The 22,914-nt window shown below is 39.4% G+C and overlaps 2 protein-coding genes across 2 annotated transcripts in view; one reads left to right on the top strand and one right to left on the bottom strand.

Annotated features, from left to right (window-relative positions):
• Positions 1-22,914, top strand: part of ITPRID1 (ITPR interacting domain containing 1) — a 233,864-nt gene that overhangs the window by 194,850 nt on the left and 16,100 nt on the right. The gene's annotated exons all lie outside the window — the stretch shown is intronic.
• The window catches only part of PDE1C (phosphodiesterase 1C), a 799,595-nt gene continuing 788,739 nt past the window's right edge, over positions 12,059-22,914 (bottom strand). The window contains exon 20 of the mRNA XM_034963890.3: positions 12,059-12,325. Within this exon, the coding sequence (XP_034819781.2) occupies positions 12,281-12,325 (45 nt within the window). The 3' untranslated portion in view covers positions 12,059-12,280. The remainder of the gene's footprint in view (positions 12,326-22,914) is intronic.

Genomic DNA, 22,914 nt, shown 5'->3' on the forward strand with positions numbered 1-22,914 from the left:
TAAATGATTTAATGCTCCATCTTTTAAAGAAAAAAAAAAACCCACGATACTCTTGTCATTTTCTGATTTATATTAGTGCTCCCTCCCACCCCCACAGTACTTTAAGGATAATACTCTACCTAAAATGAGTTCAATGAGTTTGGTTGAAATTGAAGATAATAAAGATAAAATGAAAATGAAGATAAAATATTTGGAGAATAATTAAATTTCAGAAGAAAACATTTGACCTATTAAGAAGAGAGTTACTTTTATTTACTTCTAACACTACAAATCACTGCAGGAAAAGAAGATAAAGTCCTTTTTCTATTTGTAGTAAAGAAAATGGTAGGAAATGAATTTTAGAAGCACACATATTGATTGTCATTAGATAAACTGTTTGTTTGTTTATGCTGTCAGAGCGTTTCCAGTAGTTGTGGCATCCATGGGATCCTAAAGAAGCCGAGAGATGACAGAAGCCTATCAGGTTCACAGACTTTTAGGGAACCTTAAAGCCCTCTTGGTGCCCATCATTGTGATAGGAGCAAGGACTATGACTAAGTCACCCAGTTCAAAGGTGTGACCATTTCCCCAAACTTAAGATCAGCCTTTTCACTTCATGTATGTCTGTCTTCCCCAGCCACCACCCAATTTCTGCCCCCTCACTTCTCCCTAAACAATACAACCAATACCCCATAAAAGATAATTAGGATTGTTCATGAGACAATCCAAAGGGGGCAAATTCACATTGTTCTTTGGGAGGTTCCTCCCCTGTCCTTTCCTGCTAACACACACCACTACTAACTAATTAGGCTATTGAAGAAGAGGCATCTGGCTGTTGCCAACTCTTGGCACCCAAGTTTCATGAATCTTTTGGTCAGGAAGGGAAATATTTCTTTCCTGATCCAAAGCCTAATCCCAAGAAAAAATGCCTCCAGGGGCCCCTTCTTCTCAGAAAAGGTAGAGATGATGTTAGGAAAGGCTTTGAAACCAAAAGGGAGTCCAGAAAGGCCAAAAAGCAAATTTCATAAACTCCCCTCCATTAATGGGGTCACAATGTAGAAACCCATAATTATAGTTGAGTATTAGGGCTTACCAATAATTATTTTTAGCTTATGAGTGAGGAAACCAAGGCTCTTAAAAGCTAAGCAACTTGCTCAAGTTCACCCAGCTGGCAAGTGTTGGCATCAGGATGAAACCCAGGTTCCTCTGACTCCAAATGGCATGCAGTGCCCAAATTCTACGCCACAAATATAAGTTGTGATTATCACTTTATTATAAAATATGCTTTGCTGTGCACATTGCATGTTATAAGAAGCCAAAGTGGATAAAATGGTTTATCATATGTGTCGAGAGAGTAGGTGACTCAAAGCATTCTAGGATTCACTGTGGAAGACCTGATTCTTCAGCCCCTTACAGTGTGTCTGAGAGAGGAAATCCCTCTCTGCTCTCTTCCCTGATTCTATATTGACCTTTGTCTTCTTTCAATTTGTAAAGCATGGTGACATTACCTTTAATCTGTGTATATTAGTCACAACATTTCATTAGTCTTTCAAAAGCAGTTTTAGTTGCTCTTGCTTTTCTTCGTAAGTACAGGCAAGGTGTCCTTTCTATGTCTATTTTCAGGTGATCACATTTTTGTCATAGTAAAATGGAAGGCATAATGACTAGATTTCTGGGTAAACTCTCATAATTTATATATGAGAAAAGAAAGGTCCATAAAGTTAGTGATTTATTCTAGGTGCCAACAATGATTGGTGACAAATCCAGACTCCAAACTCTCAGTGTTGAATTTTCAATTCTTATTATTTTACAATTAATTAGTTTTCTATGTAACATGTTCCTAACTTATTCTTTGTTTCAACCGTATGTGTAGAGCTAAGTTTAAAGCAGGTAAAGTTACTGTATCATAGCATTTTGATAAGAATAACATCTGATTTATTTTCAATCTCCAAAATTTACCTCATGTATGCTGAGGAAATCAATGGTCAAGTAAGTTTGTAAAGAGTGTTCTTTTAATGGTTAAAGAAGGGGGAGGAGCCAAGATGGCCGAATAGGAACAGCTCCGGTCTACAGCCCCCAGAGTGAGCGATGCAGAAGACGGGTGATTTCTGCATTTCCATCTGAGGTACCGGTTCCATCTCACTAGGGACTGCCAGACAGTGGGCGCGGGTCAGTGGGTGCAGCGCACCATGCATGAGCCGAAGCAGGGCAAGGCATTGCCTCCCTCTGGAAGCGCAAGGGGTCAGGGAGTTCCCTTTCCTAGTCAAACAAAGGGGTGACAGACAGCACCTGGAAAATCGGGTCACTCCCACCCAAATACTGCGCTTTTCCGATGGGCTTAAAAAATGGCACACCAGGAGATTATATCCTGCACATTGCTTGGCAGGTCCTACGCCCACGGAGTCTCGCTGATTGCTAGCACAGCAGTCTGAGATCAAACTGCAAGGTGGCAGCAAGGCTGGGGGAGGGGTGCCCGCCATTGCCCAGGCTTGCTTAGGTAAACAAAGCAGCCCAGAAGCTCCAACTGGGTGGAGCCCACCACAGCTCAAGGAGGCCTGCCTGCCTCTGTAGGCTCCACCTCTGGGGGCAGGGCACAGACAAACAAAAAGACAGCAGTAACCTCTGCAGACTTAAAAGACAGCAGTAACCTCTGCAGACTTAAACGTCCCTGTCTGACAGCTTTGAAGAGAGCAGTGGTTCTCCCAGCATGCAGCTGGAGAGCTGAGAACGGGCAGACTGTCTCCTCAAGTGGGTCCCTGACCCCTGAGCAGCCTAACTGGGAGGCACCCCCCAGTAGGGGCAGATTGACACCTCACACGGCCGGGTACTCCTCTGAGACAAAACTTCCAGAGGAACCATCAGTCAGCAGCATTCGCGATTCACGAAAAATAACTGTTCTGCAGACACCACTGCTGATACCCAGGCAAACAGGGTCTGGAGTGGACCTCTAGCAAACTCCAACAGACCTGCAGCTGAGGGTCCTGTCTGTTAGAAGGAAAACTAACAAACAGAAAGGACATCCACACCAAAAACCCATCTGTACATCACCATCATCAAAGACCAAAAGTAGATAAAACCACAAAGATGGGGAAAAAACAGAGCAGAAAAACTGGAAACTCTAAAAAGCAGAGCACCTCTCCTCCTCCAAAGGAACGCAGTTCCTCACCAGCAATGGAACAAAGCTGGATGGAGAATGACTTTGACGAGTTGAGAGAAGAAGACATCAGACGATCAAACTACAAGCTACAGGAGGAAATTCAAACCAAAGGCAAAGAAGTTAAAAACTTTGAAAAAAATTTAGAAGAATGTATAACTAGAATAACCAATACAGAGAAGTGCTTAAAGGAGCTGATGGAGCTGAAAGCCAAGGCTCAAGAACTACGTGAAGAATGCAGAAGCCTCAGGAGGCGATGCGATCAACTGGAAGAAAGGGTATCAGCAATGGAAGATGAAATGAATGAAATGAAACGAGAAGGGAAGTTTAGAGAAAAAAAGAATAAAAAGAAATGAGCAAAGCCTCCAAGAAATATGGGACTATGTGAAAAGACCAAATCTACGTCTGACTGGTGTACCTGAAAGTGATGGGGAGAATGGAACCAAGTTGGAAAACACTCTGCAGGATATTATCCAGGAGAACTTTCCCAATCTAGCAAGTCAGGCCAACATTCAGATTCAGGAAATACAGAGAACGCCACAAACATACTCCTCGAGAAGAGCAACTCCAAGACACATAATTGTCAGATTCACCAAAGTTGAAATGAAGGAAAAAATGTTAAGGGCAGCCAGAGAGAAAGGTCGGGTTACCCACAAAGGGAAGCCCATCAGACTAACAGTGGATCTCTCAGCAGAAACTCTACAAGCCAGAAGAGAGTGGGGGCCAGTATTCAACATTCTTAGAGAAAAGAATTTTCAACCCAGAATTTCATATCCAGCCAAACTAAGCTTCATAAGTGAAGGAGAAATAAAATCCTTTACAGACAAGCAAATGCTGAGAGATTTGGTCACCACCAGGCCTGCCCTAAAAGAGCTCCTGAAAGAAGCACTAAACATGGAAAGGAACAACGGGTACCAGCCACTGCAAAATCATGCCAAAATGTAAAGACTATCCAGACTAGGAAGAAACTGCATTAACTAACGAGCAAAATAACCAGCTGACATCATAATGACAGGTTCAAATTCACACATAACAATATTAACTTTAAATGTAAATGAACTAAATGCTCCAATTAAAAGACACAGACTGGCAAATTGGATAAAGAGTCAAGACCCATCAGTGTGTTGTATTCAGGAAACCCATCTCACATGCAGAGACACACATAGGCTCAAAATAAAAGGATGGAGGAAGATCTACCAAGCCAATGGAAAACAAAAAAAGGCAGGGGTTGCAATCCTAGTCTCTGATAAAACAGACTTTAAACCAACAAAGATCAAAAGACACAAAGAAGGCCATTACATAATGGTAAAGGGATCAATTCAACAAGAAGAGCTAACTATCCTAAATATATATGCACCCAATACAGGAGCACCCAGATTCATAAAGCAAGTCCTGAGTGACCTACAAAGAGACTTAAAGTCTCCCATTATTAATGTGTGGGAGTCTAACACCCCACTGTCAACATTAGACAGATCAACGAGACAGAAAGTCAACAAGGATACCCAGGAATTGAACTCAGCTCTGCACCAAGCAGACCTAATAGACATCTACAGAACTCTCCACCCCAAAACAACAGAATATACATATTTTTTCAGCACCACACCACACCTATTCAAAAATTGACCAGATACTTGGAAGTAAAGCTCTCCTCAGCAAATGTAAAAGAACAGAAATTATAACAAACTATCTGTCAGACCACAGTACTATCAAACTAGAACTCAGGATTAAGAAACTCACTCAAAACTGCTCAACTACATGGAAACTGAACAACCTGCTCCTGAATGACTACTGGGTACATAACGAAATGAAGGCAGAAATAAAGATGTTCTTTGAAACCAACGAGAACAAAGACACACCATACCAGCATCTCTGGGACGCATTCAAAGCAGTGTGTAGAGGGAAATTTATAGCACTAAATGCCCACAAGAGAAAGCAGGAAAGATCCAAAATTGACACCCTAACATCACAATTAAAAGAACTAGAAAAGCAAGAGCAAACACATTCAAAAGCTAGCAGAAAGCAAAAATAACTAAAATCAGAGCAGAACTGAAGGAAATAGAGACACAAAAAACCCTTCAAAAAATTAACGAATCCAGGAGCTGGTTTTTTGAAAGGATCAACAAAATTGATAGACCGCTAGCAAGACTAATAAAGAAGAAAAGAGAAGAATCAAATAGACGCAATAAAAAATGATAAAGGGGATATCACCACCAATCCCACAGAAATACAAACTAGCATCAGAGAATACTACAAACATCTACGCAAATAAACTAGAAAGTCTAGAAGAAATGGATAAATTCCTCGACACATACACCCTCCCAAGACTAAACCAGGAAGAAGTTGAATCTCTGAATAGATCAATAACAGGCTCTGAAATTGTGGCAATAATCAATAGCTTACCAACCAAAAAGAGTCCAGGACCAGATGGATTCACAGCCAAATTCTACCAGAGGTACAAGGAGGAACTGGTACCATTCCTTCTGAAACTATTCCAAGCAATAGAAAAAGAGGGAATCCTCCCTAACTCATTTTCTGAGGCCAGCATCATCCTGATACCAAAGCCTGGCAGAGACACAACCAAAAAGGAGAATTTTAGACCAATATCCTTGATGAACATTGATGCAAAAATCCTCAATAAAGCACTGGCAAACCGAATCCAGCAGCACATCAAAAAGCTTATCCACCATGATCAAGTGGACATCAAAAAGCTTATCCACCATGATCAAGTGGGCTTCATCCCTGGGATGCAAGGCTGGTTCAATATACGCAAATCAATAAATGTAATCAAGCATATAAACAGAACCAAAGACAAAAACGACACGATTATCTCAATAGATGCAGAAAAGGCCTTTGACAAAATTCAACAACCCTTCATACTAAAAACTCTCAATAAATTAGGTATTGATGGGACGTATCTCAAAATAATAAGAGCTATCTATGACAAACCAACAGCCAATATCATACTGAATGGGCAAAAACTGGAAGCATTCCCTTTGAAAACTGGCACAAGACAGGGATGCCCTCTCTCACCACTCCTATTCAACATAGTGATGGAAGTCCTGGCCAGGGCAATTAGGCAGGAGAAGGAAATAAAGGGTATTCAATTAGGAAAAGAGGAAGTCAAATTGTCCCTGTTTGCAGACGACATGATTGTATATCTAGAAAACCCCATTGTCTCAGCCCAAAATCTCCTTAAGCTCATAAGCAACTTCAGCAAAGTCTCAGGATACAAAATCAATGTACAAAAATCACAAGCATTCTTATACACCAACAACAGACAAACAGAGAGCCAAATCATGAGTGAACTCCCATTCACAATTGCTTCAAAGAGAATAAAATACCTAGGAATCCAACTTACAAGGGATGTGAAGGACCTCTTCAAGGAGAACTACAAACCACTGCTCAATGAAATAAAAGAGGATACAAACAAATGGAAGAACACTCCATGCTCATGGGTAGGAAGAATCAATACCGTGAAAATGGCCATACTGCCCAAGGTAATTTATAGATTCAATGCCATCCCCATCAAGCTACCAATGACTTTCCAATGACTTTCTTCACAGAATTGGAAAAAACTACTTTAAAGTTCATATGGAACCAAAAAAGAGCCCGCATCGCCAAGTCAATCCTAAGCCAAAAGAACAAAGCTGGAGGCATCACGCTACCTGACTTCAAACTATACTACAAGGCTACAGTAACCAAAACAGCATGGTACTGGTACCAAAACAGAGATATAGATCAATGGAACAGAACAGAGCCCTCAGAAATAACGCCACATATCTACAACTATCTGATCTTTGACAAACCTGAGAAAAACAAGCAATGGGGAAAGGATTCCCTATTTAATAAATGGTGCTGGGAAAACTGGCTAGCCATATGTAGAAAGCTGAAACTGGATCCCTTCCTTACACCTTATACAAAGATCAATTCAAGATGGATTAAAGACTTAAACGTTAGACCTAAAACCATAAAAACCCTAGAAGAAAACCTAGGCATTACCATTCAGGACATAGGCATGGGCAAGGACTTCATGTCTAAAACACCAAAAGCAATGGCAACAAAAGACAAAATTGACAAATGGGATCTAATTAAACTAAAGAGCTTCTGCACAGCAAAGGAAACTACCATCAGAGTGAACAGGCAACCCACAAAATGGGAAAAAATTTTCGCAACCTATTCATCTGACAAAGGGCTAATATCCAGAATCTACAATGAACTCAAACAAATTTATGAGAAAAAAACAACCCCATCAAAAAGTGGGCAAAGGACATGAACAGACACTTCTCAAAAGAAGACATTTATGCAGTCAAAAAACACATGAAAAAATGCTCACTATCACTGGCCATCAGAGAAATGCAAATCAAAACCACAATGAGATATCATCTCACACCAGTTAGAATGGCAATCATTAAGAAGTCAGGAAACAACAGGTGCTGGAGAGGATGTGGAGAAATAGGAACACTTTTACACTGTTGGTGGGACTGTAAACTAGTTCAACCATTGTGGAAGTCAGTGTGGCGATTCCTCAGGGATCTAGAATTACAAATACCATTTGACCCAGCCATCCCATTACTGGGTATATACCCAAAGGACTATAAATCATGCTGCTATAAAGACACATGCAGCACTATTTATTTATTTATAAATTATTTGTAAATAAATTATTTATTTATAAATAATTTATTTATTTATTGTGGCACTATTCACAATAGCAAAGACTTGGAACCAACCCAAATGTCCAACAATGATAGACTGGATTAAGAAAATGTGGCACATATACACCATGGAATACTATGCAGCCATAAAAAATGATGAGTTCATGTCCTTTGTAGGGACATGGATGAAATTGGAAATCATCATTCTCAGTAAACTATCGCAAGAACAAAAAACCAGACACCACATATGCTCACTCATAGGTGGGAACTGAACAATGGGAACACATGGACACAGGAGAGGGAACATCACACTCTGGGGACTGTTGTGGGGTGGGAGGAGAGGGGAGGGATAGCACTGGGAGATATACCTAATCCTAGATGACGAGTTAGTGGGTGCAGCACACCAACATGTCACATGTATACATATGTACCTAACCTGCACATTGTGCACATGTACCCTAAACTTAAAGTATAATTTTAAAAAAAACAGTTAAAGAATTAGAATAAGCTTTTCTTAGAATGTCTTTTTTTTAATTTTTTCTTTATAAAGCTATTTTATAAATGCTTAAATTGATCTCATCTAAAATTGAAACACTGTATTTCAGATACAGGTACACCTAATGTTAGTAAGAAGGGTTTTTATTTACAGATAATTTGGTGATAATAACAATCTTCAGTAAACTTTGCTAAGACTTTTTTAAAAACTTTATGACTAACTCTATGATTTTTCCAGTGTTAAAAGGATTCCAAGTTGATTCTAAAATCAAAGAACAGACAGAAGTTCAAGTGGGTTGCAAACTTGGCAAAAACATGTTTTACCAAGAAAAAAGGAAAACGAATCCCATCTAAAAATCTGTGACTATGTGTATGCATCTTTGGGCTTTCTTTTTGTAAAAGCAAAGTTCTTTAAAAAAGAATCATAACATCACATAAAGTAATGAAATATACTTTGTGTGACTAAAGATATTAAAATTGCTTTTTAAAATTAGGCCAACTGCATAACTCCTTTTGAAGAGTTCATTGGAAATAAGTCACCTAGTGACCATAATCATGCTTTAACTTTGGGTGTGTAACCTTATGTTCTAAGAAGTGTCACTGATAACTTTTAAAATTATCATAATTAATCTGGTGCTATTTAGATAGAAGTAAGTTTTTCCACTATATTTCTGTTTGCATTTTACTATTTCCTTTCTGTAGTATGCTTCCCTTTGCTGTCATGAATATCACAAAGATGGATACAACTGTTTAATTTTATATTTTTCCTGCAGTAGTTATTCAGAATTTCTCTTCTGAATAGTTTTTAGCATTTGAATCAAAACAGTTTTTGACATGTCGGTGACACCATGCTGTAAAGGAGGAGTCAGTGCTTCTGGATCCCTAAAGGGACTTAGTTTTAAATGTGCCCCAAAACTCTTGTTGTGGCAGTTTTCATCTTTAGAAGGGCTACTACTACACATGCTCAGAGTTCATTCTTAGAACATTAGCCTATAAACTTTGAAAGAGCAGAGGCACAGTCTTAGTCTCCATTGTATCCCCTAATCTAGCACATTGCCTAACACACAGTAAGCACCCAACAGAAAAATGTTTGTGGGATAAACAAATAAATATAGCAAGCTTTCTTCTAGAAAGTGGATGGTCACCCAGCTTGAAGATTATTTATTTTATTTCAATGCTTAGGCAGTATGCCTTATGAATTATGTATGTCTAAAACATATATGTTGAGGAAGGTGTTCTGGAGTATTTCTTATTACTATGAAATATAATTCAAAAGCACTCCTAGTGTTTTCCATTACCATCTATTTTATCCTTATTTGGATTTTGTCCACTGGAGAAGCTCCTCAATGGCTGGGCTGTGTCTTTCAGGATTCCCCATTGTCCATGCAGTGCCTGGCACAGAGCAGCCAATCAATCAGTAAATGATCGTTACATGAATAAGTGAGACTACATCAAATAATTTTATCAAAACTTAAAATGGGTTGGAATCAGTAAAAAGTAATATTGGTGATGCAAACAAAAAAGAGTGACATCATGGAAGATATTCTTTAGAGAATCATCAAAATGTAAGTGAAGACCAGACATGGTGGCTCATGCCTATAATCCCAGCTCTTTGGGAGGTCAAGGCAGGAGGATCACTGGAGCCCAGGAGTTCAAGACCAGCCTGGGCAACATGGCAATACCCCATCTCTACAAAAAAATTAAAAATTAGTCCAATGGGATAGTGCACACCTGTAGTCCCAGCTTCTCAGGAGGCTGAGGCAGGAGGATTGCTTGAGCCCAGGAGGTCATGGCTATGCAGTGAGCTGCGATCATGCCACTGCAATCCAGCCTGAGCAACAGAGCAAGACACTGTCTCAAAAAAAAAAAAAAAAAAAAAAAAAAAATTCAGTAAACAGGTCAGAAATGAAAGTGACTAAACTTGACAGAATGGAAAGCAGTGTCTCAATCCTCTGCACATCTTTCTTCTAAGCTTGGGTGGTTTATGTCCCTAAAAACAAAAACTTCCTTTTTATTAAAAAGGAGATTAATTGGAATTAAAATGAAAAGATACAATTTTAAGTGAATACTAAGTTGTCTGGTTATTGTACTATGAGTATCATTCAGGCAGGAAAGAGCATATCCAAAAGGGTTTAACTGAAGAGAGTTTTAGAAAGGGGCTATTTACTGAAGTGGGTGGGATTCAAGGAACCAACAAGAAATGTGGAAGCACCTCAAGGTTAATAAGAGCAGAAAGTCTTTGTCACCCCAGGCCTAAAAAAGCAGAGGGAGCCGACTACTGGAGCCTGTGAAAGTTGGTGCCTGAGAAGAGAGACCTCTCAAAAAGAGCTCTCACAATAAAGGACGGCAGCCATTTTCAAAAAGTGCCCTGAAGGAGGGAGTGGTCAATAAATAATCCATGTTCTTTCTTCTGCCCTTCAGTCTCCTACTCCTACCGGTGCCTCCCATTGATGGAACACAAGAGAAAGCCTGGAGCACAGGCAGGGCAGAGAATGATCAGAATAGAAGGTAACAGGGGCAAGGAAGGACAAATAGAGAATAGCCAACAAACGACTGGTCTCCCTGAGAATGCCTTCTGACTCTGATGGAGCCAGGAATCCCACATCTGTCCCCTAGAATGCAGCTAGGAAGAGAAACACAAGCGTGATTCCTTTTTTTTTTTTTTTTTTCTTTTTTTGAGGAGTCTCGCTCTGTCACTCAGGATGGAGTACAGTGGCGCGACCTCAGCTCACTGCAAGCTCTGCTTCCCGGGTTCACGCCATTCTCCTGCCTCAGCCTCCCCAGCAGCTGGGACTACAGGCGCCCGCCACCACGCCCCGCTAATTTTTGTATTTTTAGTAGAGACAGGGTTTCAACGTGTTAGCCAGGATGGTCTCAATCTCCTGACCTTGTTGATCCGCCCGCCTCGGCCTCCGAAAGTGCTGGGATTACAGGCGTGAGCCACCGCGCCCGGCCTGAGCGTGATTCTTGATGGAAACTTTAGTTCTTCAGCTTGGTAACTACGAAATGTGAGGAACTGGGCTGCCTTGTAAAAGCACTATTTCTTCTTACTGTCTGAACATTTGATGTAATCCCTGCCAATCAACCAGTGGACTCAACAAGGACAATGTTTCCTCCCAGCTAGCTTCACAAGAGGAAAAAACAAAAACAAAAAAACATTTGGACTGGTTATCACTAGAACTGTGGTACTTGAATCAGTAGAAAAATTAAAGTCTCCAAAAAAATTGGCATTACAAAATTTGAAACCTATCTATCTATTGTCTCAGGTGGTCATGGGACATTGTTCACTTAGCCCTGGAAACTTCTATCCTTCTATTTCTGTAAAATATGAGTAAGCACTGGATCTAAATTAAAATTTGTCATTGCACTGTTCCAGGACATTGCATGCACATTTGCTATTCAAAATCGGATCTGCCCTCCTTTTTGTCTCAGGAATATCTACTAAGTAACTATGTAGACAAAGAAGATATGTGTGTTTAAACAACACAATCTTTATAGATTCATATAAATGTTCTGTTTCAGAAATATTTAATTGGATTAAGATTCTAACTTGCTTCATTCCAAGTCCCTGCATTACCAAACCCCTGATTACTCCATGCCACGAAGCTCCAGGCACAATGGCCTGTTTTCCTTCCCCTGGACAGAAACACAACTTGTAGGGAGGGGGAATAGAAACAGTTATCATTAGGTTGTGCCCTCTGAACATATTACTCTAAAGGATATTTTTCAACAATTTTTAAGGTAGTATTTTGATATGACAGTTTTTAAGAAAATGATATGAAAAGATGCTAGAGGAAGCAGTGCGAATTTCATCTTTCAAAATACAATGGTCAGACCATGGGTCCAATAGAGAATGTTTTCCTTGCTCACTCACCTCTCAAAAAGCATCCTCATATTAGATGCCAGAAGATAGTGGAGGTGCATAGTTGTATTTTAAAGTAGAAATTTTGCAACTCACGAATTGTGTGCCTTTCAAGTTGTCATATGAAGAAACACTTCAGATAAGAAAGGCCTCAGGAAATAGAGCATCCATATATTCTTCCTGAAAAAGAAATGTCAAAGATGTACACCAGCGTACTGAATTAGGAAGTCTTGCTTAAAAGGACAGGTAAGGCAAAGTCTAAAGAATTGTAAAATATACAAACATGATATAAATATAATAAATATCATGAATATTTTTAAAAGAGAAGAAACACACACACACAAAATTGCTAGATCTAAAATCCTAGATTATATCATAGAAAGCTGAATGACAGGAGAAAATGAAATTGTCAACAAATACTGATTAATTGGGGAGTTAATAGGTACTTGTTTAATTCTTGGTGTTTGAAATATGTTTGAATTTTTGATGTTACTACTAATTAAATTTAAAAACATAGTATTTGTTATATGAGTTCTAAATTACCAGAGGAAAAGAGGCAATCAAAGAAAATAGAGTCTACTTGGCAAAAAAAAAAAAAACATTGAAAATTAATCATATTAGTAATACTACCAAATATTGAGTGCCAGGAACTATGCTAAGTGTTTTACATTATCTCCTTTAATCCTCACTTAAGTCTCTGAGATAACAATTTATGATGCAGTTCAAAATCAGGCCTACTTAAATGTGAAGTTATACTCTGTCTTTATTAATACATCAGTAGGATGACAAATAGATTAAAACTTGTGTCCCAGTTCTCATTGATTAGTATTAGCTATTAGTAATGTTGAACTAATAAAGATTCTGAGGCTGAATTTCAGCTCAGCAGAAAAGACTGGATTATGGATTATTAGTGATGCCTACTTTCAGAACAACAGGGAAGATTTGCATAGAGTATGTCACATATTTACCAATCAGTTATAAAAATAGATATAAAATTACAAACAATAAGACTAAATATATAGCTTATGAAAATAGTTATAGATGGAATAAATGAACCTACAAAGAAAAAGACTCAAAAGGTCATTAAGAAATTTTATCTACATTTAAAATAAAGAATCAAAGAGATGTTAAAAGCAAAATGAATGGGCAAAATATACCACAAAGTATGTCAATGAAAACAAAAAGAAAACAGGAATTACAACATTATTAGATAGTGCTGAATTCAAGAAAAAAATACATACAAAAATGTATGAAATAAGACCAAAGCTAGGATGAGAGGTAGAAACAGTCTTTTTAGAGAATATAGAATGAACATAAATTGTTCAGTTGGTGACGTTAGAAAAACAAGTTATTAACTCAAGAAGTAGGTATCCCGAAATATCAATAACTATTGAAGAAATAAAAAGTTTTTAAAAAGTTTCATCTTTTAAGGTATACCATTGTCAGCAGTTTTATGGCTAAGCTCTTTTAACATTATAAGAAAATAATACTACCTAAGCCTTCCAAACTGCGGAAGAGCAGATAAAAAAAAAGAGAAACCTATCAATTGTTTTTTACAGAAGTGGCACAATTATGCTACCAAAATCTGGGGGAAAAAGGCATGTGCTCACAAACACATATGCGTGCGTGCACACACAGACACACAAATCATAATTTTTGATAAGAAAAATTCACATTATATGAGAAACAAGATATAAAATGTGTATTAGGATTATTATTTTACAAAACACAGACATATAAATGTGCACAAACAAAATGCCCTAAATACATAGAAAGATTTTAGTCATTTTCTTACATGGTTAGGTTATAATAATCTTTATTTTTTATTTATGATTTTTTATTTTTCCAGATTTTCTTTACCACCTTGTATTACTTCTATAATACTGAAAAGCAAGAGTATTGAGCCAAAGATAAGTTAATTTTACAGAAGCGGATTTTTCTTTAATGATGAAGGAAGGTTATTTTGACTGAAGAACAAAGGGACTGCTAGACCTGGAGCAACGGAAGGAAGGAAAGAAGGGAGGAAGAAAGGAAGGGAAGAATTCCTAGGCTGTAAAGACCTTGAAACCAAAACCTCAGGAGAGTGCTAATGGAAGTAATTAAAATGTTACGTAGAAATCTTCATGGGATAGAGACTCTTCTGCCTGAGACTTTTGGCATAGAAAAATTATTAACTTGTCTCAGGATTATTTTCAATAACTACTAATATTTGCAGTCTTTCTTCGGTTTTAGGATGAGAGTCAAGATACACATAAGCTCCGTGATGGCAGGTACCTTTGTTGACGCCGGCCGACCAGTGTCTAGCACAGCATAGGACCCTGCAGGGCCCAGTGACCACCTGTTAGGAATGAAGGTTTCCAGTAGAAGGTTCCACCATGCTCTTTCCCTGTGGCTTATTCTCTTCAGAATATTAACAGTGACTTGTCCTACAGCAAGAATGTTTTTCAATGCCATAGACAACACAAATCAATTTCAGAATGAAGATTAAAATTATCCTTGACAGAGGCAGGGCGTGGTCGCTCACACCTGTAATCCCAGCACTTTGGGTGGCTGAGGCAGGTGGATCATGAGGTCAGGCGATCAAGACCATCCTGGCTAACACGGTGAAACTCCATCTCTACTAAAAAAACAAAAAATTAGCCAGGCGTGGTGGCACGTGCCTGTAGTCCCAGCTACTTGAGAGGCTGAAACAGGAGAATCACTTGAACCTGGGAGGCAGAGTTGCAATGAGCCGAGATTGTGCCACTGCACTCCAGCCTGGGTGACAGAACGAGACTCCTTCTCAAAAAATAAATAAATAAATAAAAATAAAAATTATCCATGACAGGATGGAACCATGGTCCCAAACAAGCTAGATCAAATTTCACAAGGATATAAACTAAACCATTCACTTAGGTTTCTAGACATTTATTTATTGATTTCAAAATAGAGACTGATATCAGTGTAACCCAACACTGGGAACACAACTTCTGACTAAACTAACACAACCTTAGGCTGTGTGTATGGAAGTGAAATCTAGCAGCAGGAAAAGAGCAGTCCTCCTCCTTTCCATGTTGGTCAGACCGTCATCCCTACTACTGAAGCCCAGCTGGGTGACAGGTTTTACAGCAAGCATTAAGTAAGAGCCTATTCAAAAGTACAAGACACAAACAGCCTGAAAAGCCTGCCCTGTGAGAGCTGATTTAAAGGGTCTGGGGAGATTTTTATTTTTATTTATTTATTCATTGATTCATTTATTTATTTATTTGAGACAGAGTCTCACTCTGTCGCCAGGCTGGAGTGCTGTGGCACGATCTTGGCTCACTGCAACCTCCGACTCCCTGGTTCAAGTGATTCTCCTGCCTCAGCCTCCCGAGTAACTGGGATTACAGGTGGGCACCATCATGCCCAGCTAATTTTTGTATTTTTAGTAAAGACAGGGTTTCACCATGTTGGCCAGGCTGGTCTCTATCTCCTGACCTCGTGATCTGCCTGCCTCAGCCTCCCAAAGTGCTGGGATTACAGGCGTGAGCTACCGCGACCGGCCAGGTCTGGGGAGATTTACGCTGAGGAGAAAGGCCTGGAGAGTCCAAGCGAGCTGTCTTTGGGAAAGGAGTTCGACACATTCTGCACTACTCCAAGGAGAAGAGCTATGACCGACAAATGTAAAATGCTAAGGTAGAGGTGGCCAATACAAAGACGAATTTCCTAAAACGTATGATGCTCTCTGACCAGATAGGAGTCATTGCTTGTCACCAAAAGTGAGTAAGCACTAGCTAAATGACCATCTATAAGCAGTGTTCTGGAAGGGAGGTGGCACCATCCTGTCTTCCAACCTGGGGAACATAGAGAGGTTTTGTTTGTTCTACAAAACATTGAAAATTAATTTTGTAAAATGCCTTAGAAGGAACAACTGCTCTCTGGTCTGAACAATTCACACTACCGCCCATTGTCCTGAAGCCTAGCTGTTTCACATATTTATGCCACCTGCCCAGCTCTTAAAGGCATTGGCATTTGCCTAATCTCTAATGTCCATTCCAACTCTAGGCTAACTTGCTTGGTGACTCAGCTTCACCACAGAGCTGTCACAGAATTTTGTACCATTGGAGGACAGAAGAGATAGGAACTTGACCATAAAATAGTTAAAGTAGAATTGATTGATGAAGACAGTTAACTTCAAACAGTCTGAGGTTGAAACATTTCTCTTGCTCTACACAACTTTATCACACTTCACACCCCATCACCTCTTTGCTTTTTCTCCCTCTTCCCATGTAACTTTCAATTTCATAGCTTCTGTGAACTCAGACTATTTTAAACATGAACTTTCCACCTAGAATTCAGAAGCTTTTATTACCAGACCAGCCCAGCCCAGAAAAGCAGGTTGACTTTTCTTACTAATTTTAGCCATTCCAAAGGTCCTTTGGCAGGGACCAGGTTCTTCCACTCTGTGGTTGATGTAATGCTGCCATCTGGTGATTATTCCAACAAAGTGCCTGAGGCGTCTGTCTCCTCCTAGGCAGAAATGTTTCCCAACTTACAAGTCAGTAGAGTAGTCCTGCCCCAAGCAGGGTCCCCCTAATTGGGAGGGTAAAATTTATCTCCATGAAGACACTTGTGTACTGAAAATGGTAATTTCTAATTAATATTAGTATTAACCATGATTATTAATAATGATATGAAGATTGAGTTATAACAGATAATATTAATAATGATGTCCTGCAGCAAAAATTTACATATAACATTATGTAGCCTATATATTATTAGAAATACATTATTGGATATTATCCTTATTGCAACCCCACAAGTAACATAGTATTACCATATTCATTACTTTCCCTATGAGGGGACAGACTCAGAGAGAGTAAGAGGCAAGCTCCAGATCACACAGCCTCTAAGTAGGAGAGTCAGAATCAGACTCCAGTAGAGCAGGCTTCAAATTTTCTAGATGGTTCAGCATGGAGCCTAACTAGATTTCAATAGCATCCAGTGTACAGAAGTGGACCCCCTTAAACTATGGGATAGGCAGGATGGGGGAACCAGTAGTCTAAGGAGGCATGAAAAAAAATTGTGCAGGGCTTGGTGGTGGTGAAGGATTCCATTTACACAACTGGTTTGGAACAGGATTCAGCCGGCAATAGAATGCTTAGGTGATAAGATCTAGCTGGAGGAAAAGGACTGGTAGGTGCCAGGTGGGAAGTCAAGGCCCCACTGGAGCAGAGTAAGGAAGAACTGTGGCTCCTTCGGCATATTGAGTGCCTAGGGAAAATGCCACTGAGGGTAATGAGACGTCTCAAGTTCCCCCAGTCTTGGCTTAGCTAGCTGAAGGAACTGGGTGGGGTGGGATTGGCCAGGCGTGCTGGTACCACTGCCATTACTCTTGCCAGATGCCATATTGCCTTCCCTAAAGGCAATGTATTACATATTAGGTGTGATATGTTATATTACATATTAGGTGTGAGGGTGTGGGAGTGATAAATGATGTACATTTGTATTTGTCTGTTTGTTTAATAATCCATCATGGCCATTCTGAGCTAGGTGATTTCTCATCCTTTGTCTCATTTAATTTCTATGACCCTAAGGGAATATTTAGAATTTGGAAATCCTACATCTAGATGTGCATAGTCTAGTTGTTGAGAAGCTACTCTATAAAGAGAAAGGATTTTTAGCCTCTTGAAGAAACTAAACCATCAGTAACCTGGCCCACATTTTGCTTGGTGAATCTCTCAAAACGATTGACATGCAGGCATTTCACTTCTAAAACAAACACAAGATAAATAAGCCTCTACACCTGAGAGAACTATGCCCAATTCCACCATTTGATCTCATCATTCAAGTGAGGTTCCCAATGTCTGATTTTTTATTGCTTGAGTTTCAAACATTGGTTTGTTTTTTGAGCTTTACACAAGTACAGTTAATGAAAGGCAACAGTTATATCACAAGTATACCTCTTTTGGAGGAAATTACTCTTTCTACCTTTTAGGGACCCTTTGTAGTTGTTTATTTTCATTTGGACCAGTGTATTAGGCCGTTCTCATGCTGCTATGAAGAAATACCCAAGACTGGGTAATTTATAAAGAAAAGAGGTTTAAATGAGAACACATGGACACAGGGAGGGGAACACCACACATTGGGGCTTGTAAGGGGAGGGCAGGGGTCAGAGGAGAGCAACAGGAAAAATAGCTAATGCATGCCAGGCTTAATACCTAGGTGATTGGCCGATAGGTGCAGCAAACCACCATGGCACAAGTTTACCTATGTAATAAACCTGCACATCCTGCACACATACCCTGGAACTTAAAATAATTTTTTTTAAAAAAAGAAAAGAGGTTTAATTGACCCACAGTTCTGTGTGGCTGGGGAGGCCTCAGGAAACTTACAATCACGGCAGAGGGCACTTTTTCACAGGGCAGCAGGAGAGAGAATGAGAGCTAGCAGGGGAAATGCCAGATGCTTATAAAACCATCAGATCTCATGAGAATTCACTCACTGTCACAAGAATAGCATGGGGGCAGCAAACCGCCCCCATAATTCAATTACCTCCCACCAGGTCCCTCCCATGACATGTGGGGATTATGGGAACTACAATTCAAGATGAAATTTGGGTGGGGACACAGCTATGCCATATCAACCAGACTGGTATAAACTAGCCAGCACATGGACAAATGGGCTGTAACATATCACTCTGTGCTAGTGTTCTAACGTATAATTTCATCCATTCATTGTAAGAGGGTTAATAGCAAACATTGCATATGAAGCTTATATTCAAGAATAGTAACTGCTTTGAGATTGTTTGAAAAGTTGAAATAACAATAATGATGTATGGAGAGTCCTTCAGTTTGTTGTACAAGTCTTGCATCAAAACATATAGAAAAAGCAATAGGTTCCAAGGTCTGTCTTGTCCATCTTTTACCAAGGCTCAACCTCTTCTGCTGAATATCTTTGGTTCCCCTAATGCCTATATAGTCTGGGAGTGGGAGTGAGAAGTGGAAGTTAGTCCTGTCTCACGCTCTCCTATCCCATACTTTGTCTACTGCAGAGGGAGAAGTAACAGGCTGTGGGCCCAGAAGCACATAAAGGGATCTTTTTTTTTTTTAATTTTATTATTATTATACTTTAAGTTTTACATATGCGCAACGTGCAGGTTTGTTACATATGTATACCTGTGCCATGTTGGTGTCCTGCACCCATTAACTCATCATTCAGCATTAGATATATCTCCTAATGCTATCCCTCCCCCCACCCCGCAACAGTCCCTGGTGTGTGATGTCCCCCTTCCTGTGTCCGTGTGTTCTTATTGTTCAATTCCCACCTATGAGTGAGAACATGCGGTGTTTGGTTTTTCGTCCTTGCGATAGTTTGCTGAGAATGATGGTTTCCAGCTTCATCCATGTCCCTACAAAGGACATGAATTCATCACTTTTTATGGCTGCATAGTATTCCATGGTGTATATGTGCCACATTTTCTTAATCCAGTCTATCGTTGTTGGACATTTGGGTTGGTTCCAAGTCTTTGCTATTGTGAATAGTGCTGCAATAAACATACGTGTGCATGTGTCTTTATAGCAGCATGATTTATAGTCCTTTGGGTATATACCCAGTAATGGGATGGCTGGGTCAAATGGTATTTCTAGTTCTAGATCCCTGAGGAATTGCCACACTGACTTCCACAATGGTTGAACTAGTTTACAGTCCCACCAACAGTGTAAAAGTGTTCCTATTTCTCCACATCCTCTCCAGCACCTGTTGTTTCCTGACTTTTTAATGATCGCCAGTCTAACTGGTGTGAGATGGTATCTCATTGTGGTTTTGATTTGCATTTCTCTGATGGCCAGTGATGATGAGCATTTTTTCATGTGTCTTTTGGCTGCATAAATGTCTTCTTTTGAGAAGTGTCTGTTCATATCCTTTACCCACTTTTTGATGGGGTTGTTTGTTTTTTCTTGTAAATTTGTTTGAATTCATTGTAGATTCTGGATATTAGCCCTTTGTCAGATGAGTAGATTGCGAAAATTTTCTCCCATTCTGTAGGTTGCTTGTTCACTCTGATGGTAGTTTCTTTTGCTGTGCAGAAGCTCTTTAGTTTGATTAGATCCCATTTGTCAATTTTGGCTTTTGTTGCCATTGCTTTTAGTGTTTTAGACATGAAGTCCTTGCCCATGCCTATGTCCTGAACGGTATTGCCTAGGTTTTCTTCTAGGGTTTTTATGGTTTTAGGTCTAACATCTAAGTCTTTAATCCATCTTGAATTAATTTTTGTATAAGGTGTAAGGAAGGGATCCAGTTTCAGCTTTCTGCAGATGGCTAGCCAGTTTTCCCAACACCATTTATTAAATAGGGAATCAGGAAGTTCGTGTGGAAAATTCTTCAGGATGGGCTGCCCTCTTAACAGGTTATTAAGCAGAGGGGCTCCCACCAAAGTGTGCAAGGCCATTTGCATAGTACTGAAAAAACATTTAAAGTTCTGCATTGAGCTTTTGAAAGGTTACTGCAAGAATCATCATGAATTTTGTACCCACAGTTGATATAAGGAGGAAAACGGGTGGTATTTTTGCTAACCCTAAAGGAAACTGAAAAGTTTTAATATGGATTGAACTAATTATAACAAAGGCAGTGAAGTCTTAAATATTACACTAGTAAATTTCTTATAATAAATATATAGTGAGTATACACTATTTCCTCTGACAACACTAAACAGCTGTTCTATTACTCAGGTTAAAGGCTCTGTAAAAGTCGCACATCAGAGTTAAAGGAAAATCTCTCAGGCAGCACCTTTTCTACAAACTATCCGGTTTTATAATAACAGGTGTTTATGTTTGTAGACTTTTCTAGGTTTTTGTTATAAATCCCACACAACATTGTTAATTTTTTTTGTTTAAATAGTCAATTATCTTTTTTAAAGATGTAGATAATAAATAAATAAAATATTCAGTGCTTACCCACATGATTTTTCCTTTCAATACCCTAAAGATGTTACTCAACTGTCTTCTTACTTGGATTATTTCCAATGAGAAATCTGCCATCCTTATCTTTGTTAACTCGATATGTAACGTTCCTTTTCTCTGGTTGATTTTAAGGGTTTTTATAAAAAGTCATTGGCGTTGGGTAATTTTTCTTTCTTTTGTTTTTCGTTTGTTTGTTTTTTTGAGATGGAGACTTGCTCTGTCACCCAGGCTGGAGTGGAGTGACCCAATCTCAGCTTACTACAATCTCCACCTCCCAGGTTCGAGCAATTCTTTTGCCTTAGCCTCCCAAGTAGCTGGGATTACAGGCACCTGCCACCACGCCCGCTAATTTTTGTATTTTTTAGTAGACACGGGATTTCACCATGTTGGCCAGGCTGGTCTTGAACTCCTGACCTCAGGTGATCTACCTGCCTCGGCCTCCCAAAGTGCTGAGATTATAAGAGTGAGCCACTGTGCCCAGCCAGTAATTTGATTTTCATGTGCCTTGGTGTAGTTTTCTTCATGTTTCTGGTGCTTGGAGTTTGTTGGACTTTGTGAAACAAACTTTTCTTTGAAACATTTCTTCAAAAGCTTTCCCTCCTCTTTGGGATTTTTCAGTTACCTATACCTGAGGTTACTTGGACTTGTCTCATCACTTGCTGATGCATTTTCATTTTAAAAAGTATTTTCTTTTTTTAAATCTCTATGTTTCACTTGGGATAGCTTCTTATGACCATGTCTTCATGTCACTAATCTTTTCTTCTGCAGTCTCTAATCTGCTATATATATCCAGTATAAATTTTACTGGAGACATTGTTGTTTTCATCTCTAGACATTCAATTTGGGTTTTTTTAAATATCTTGCATATCTCCACTTAACATAGTTCATCTTTCCTCTAGCTTCTTGAACATACAGGATATAATTTTTCTTTTTTTTGTTTTTTTTGTTTTTTTTGAGATGGAGTCTCACTCTGTCTCCCAGGCTGGAGTGCAGTGGTGCAATCTCAGCTCACTGAAAGCTCTGCCTCCCGGGTTCATGCCATTCTCCTGCCTCAGCCTCCCAAGTATTTGGGACTACAGGTGCCTGCTACCATGCCTGGCTAATTTTTAGTATTTTTAGTAGAGACGGGGTTTCACTGTGTTAGCCAGGCTCGTCTTGAACTCCTGACCTCATGATCTGCCTGCCTCAGCCTCCCAAAGTGCTGGGATTACAGGTGTGAGCCACTGTACCCAGGATATAGTTTTAATAAATGTTTTAATGCTCTTTCTTAATTGATAATTCTAAGATCTGCATTAGTCTTAGGGTGGTTTCAATTGATTGATTTTTCTCCTCATAATGGATCATATGTTCCTGCTTCTTTGCACACCTATTATTTTTTAATATATGCCAGACATTTGGATTTTACCATATAGGTGGTAGATAGTACTATATTCCCATAAATATTCTTTTGCTTATGTCTTGGACACAAGTTACTTGGAAACAGTTTAAGTCTTTCAGGTCTTGCTTTTAAGGCTCATTAGGTGGGACCAGAGTAGCGGTCATTCTAAGGCTAATTATTTCTTACTCCTGAAGCAAGACACTTCTGAGTATTCTACCCCTCAATGTCCTGTGAAATAGGAGTTTTTGCATCTGGCTGGTGGGCACATTCCCTATTCCAGGCTCTGGATGAGTACTGGGCAGTGTTTCCCCTGATCCTTTCTGATGGTTCTCTTCCCAGCTTTTGGTGGTTTCTCACATGCATGAGCTCATCAGTACTCAGCTGAATACTGAAGAGAGACCCTCTAGAGTTCTCTCTGTGTGCAGCTCCTTCTTCTCCTCTATGTGCCCTTTGAACTCTAGCTGGCTCAG

The sequence above is a fragment of the Pan paniscus genome, chromosome 6 (assembly GCF_029289425.2).
Source record: "Pan paniscus chromosome 6, NHGRI_mPanPan1-v2.0_pri, whole genome shotgun sequence".
Taxonomy (NCBI): domain Eukaryota; kingdom Metazoa; phylum Chordata; class Mammalia; order Primates; family Hominidae; genus Pan; species Pan paniscus.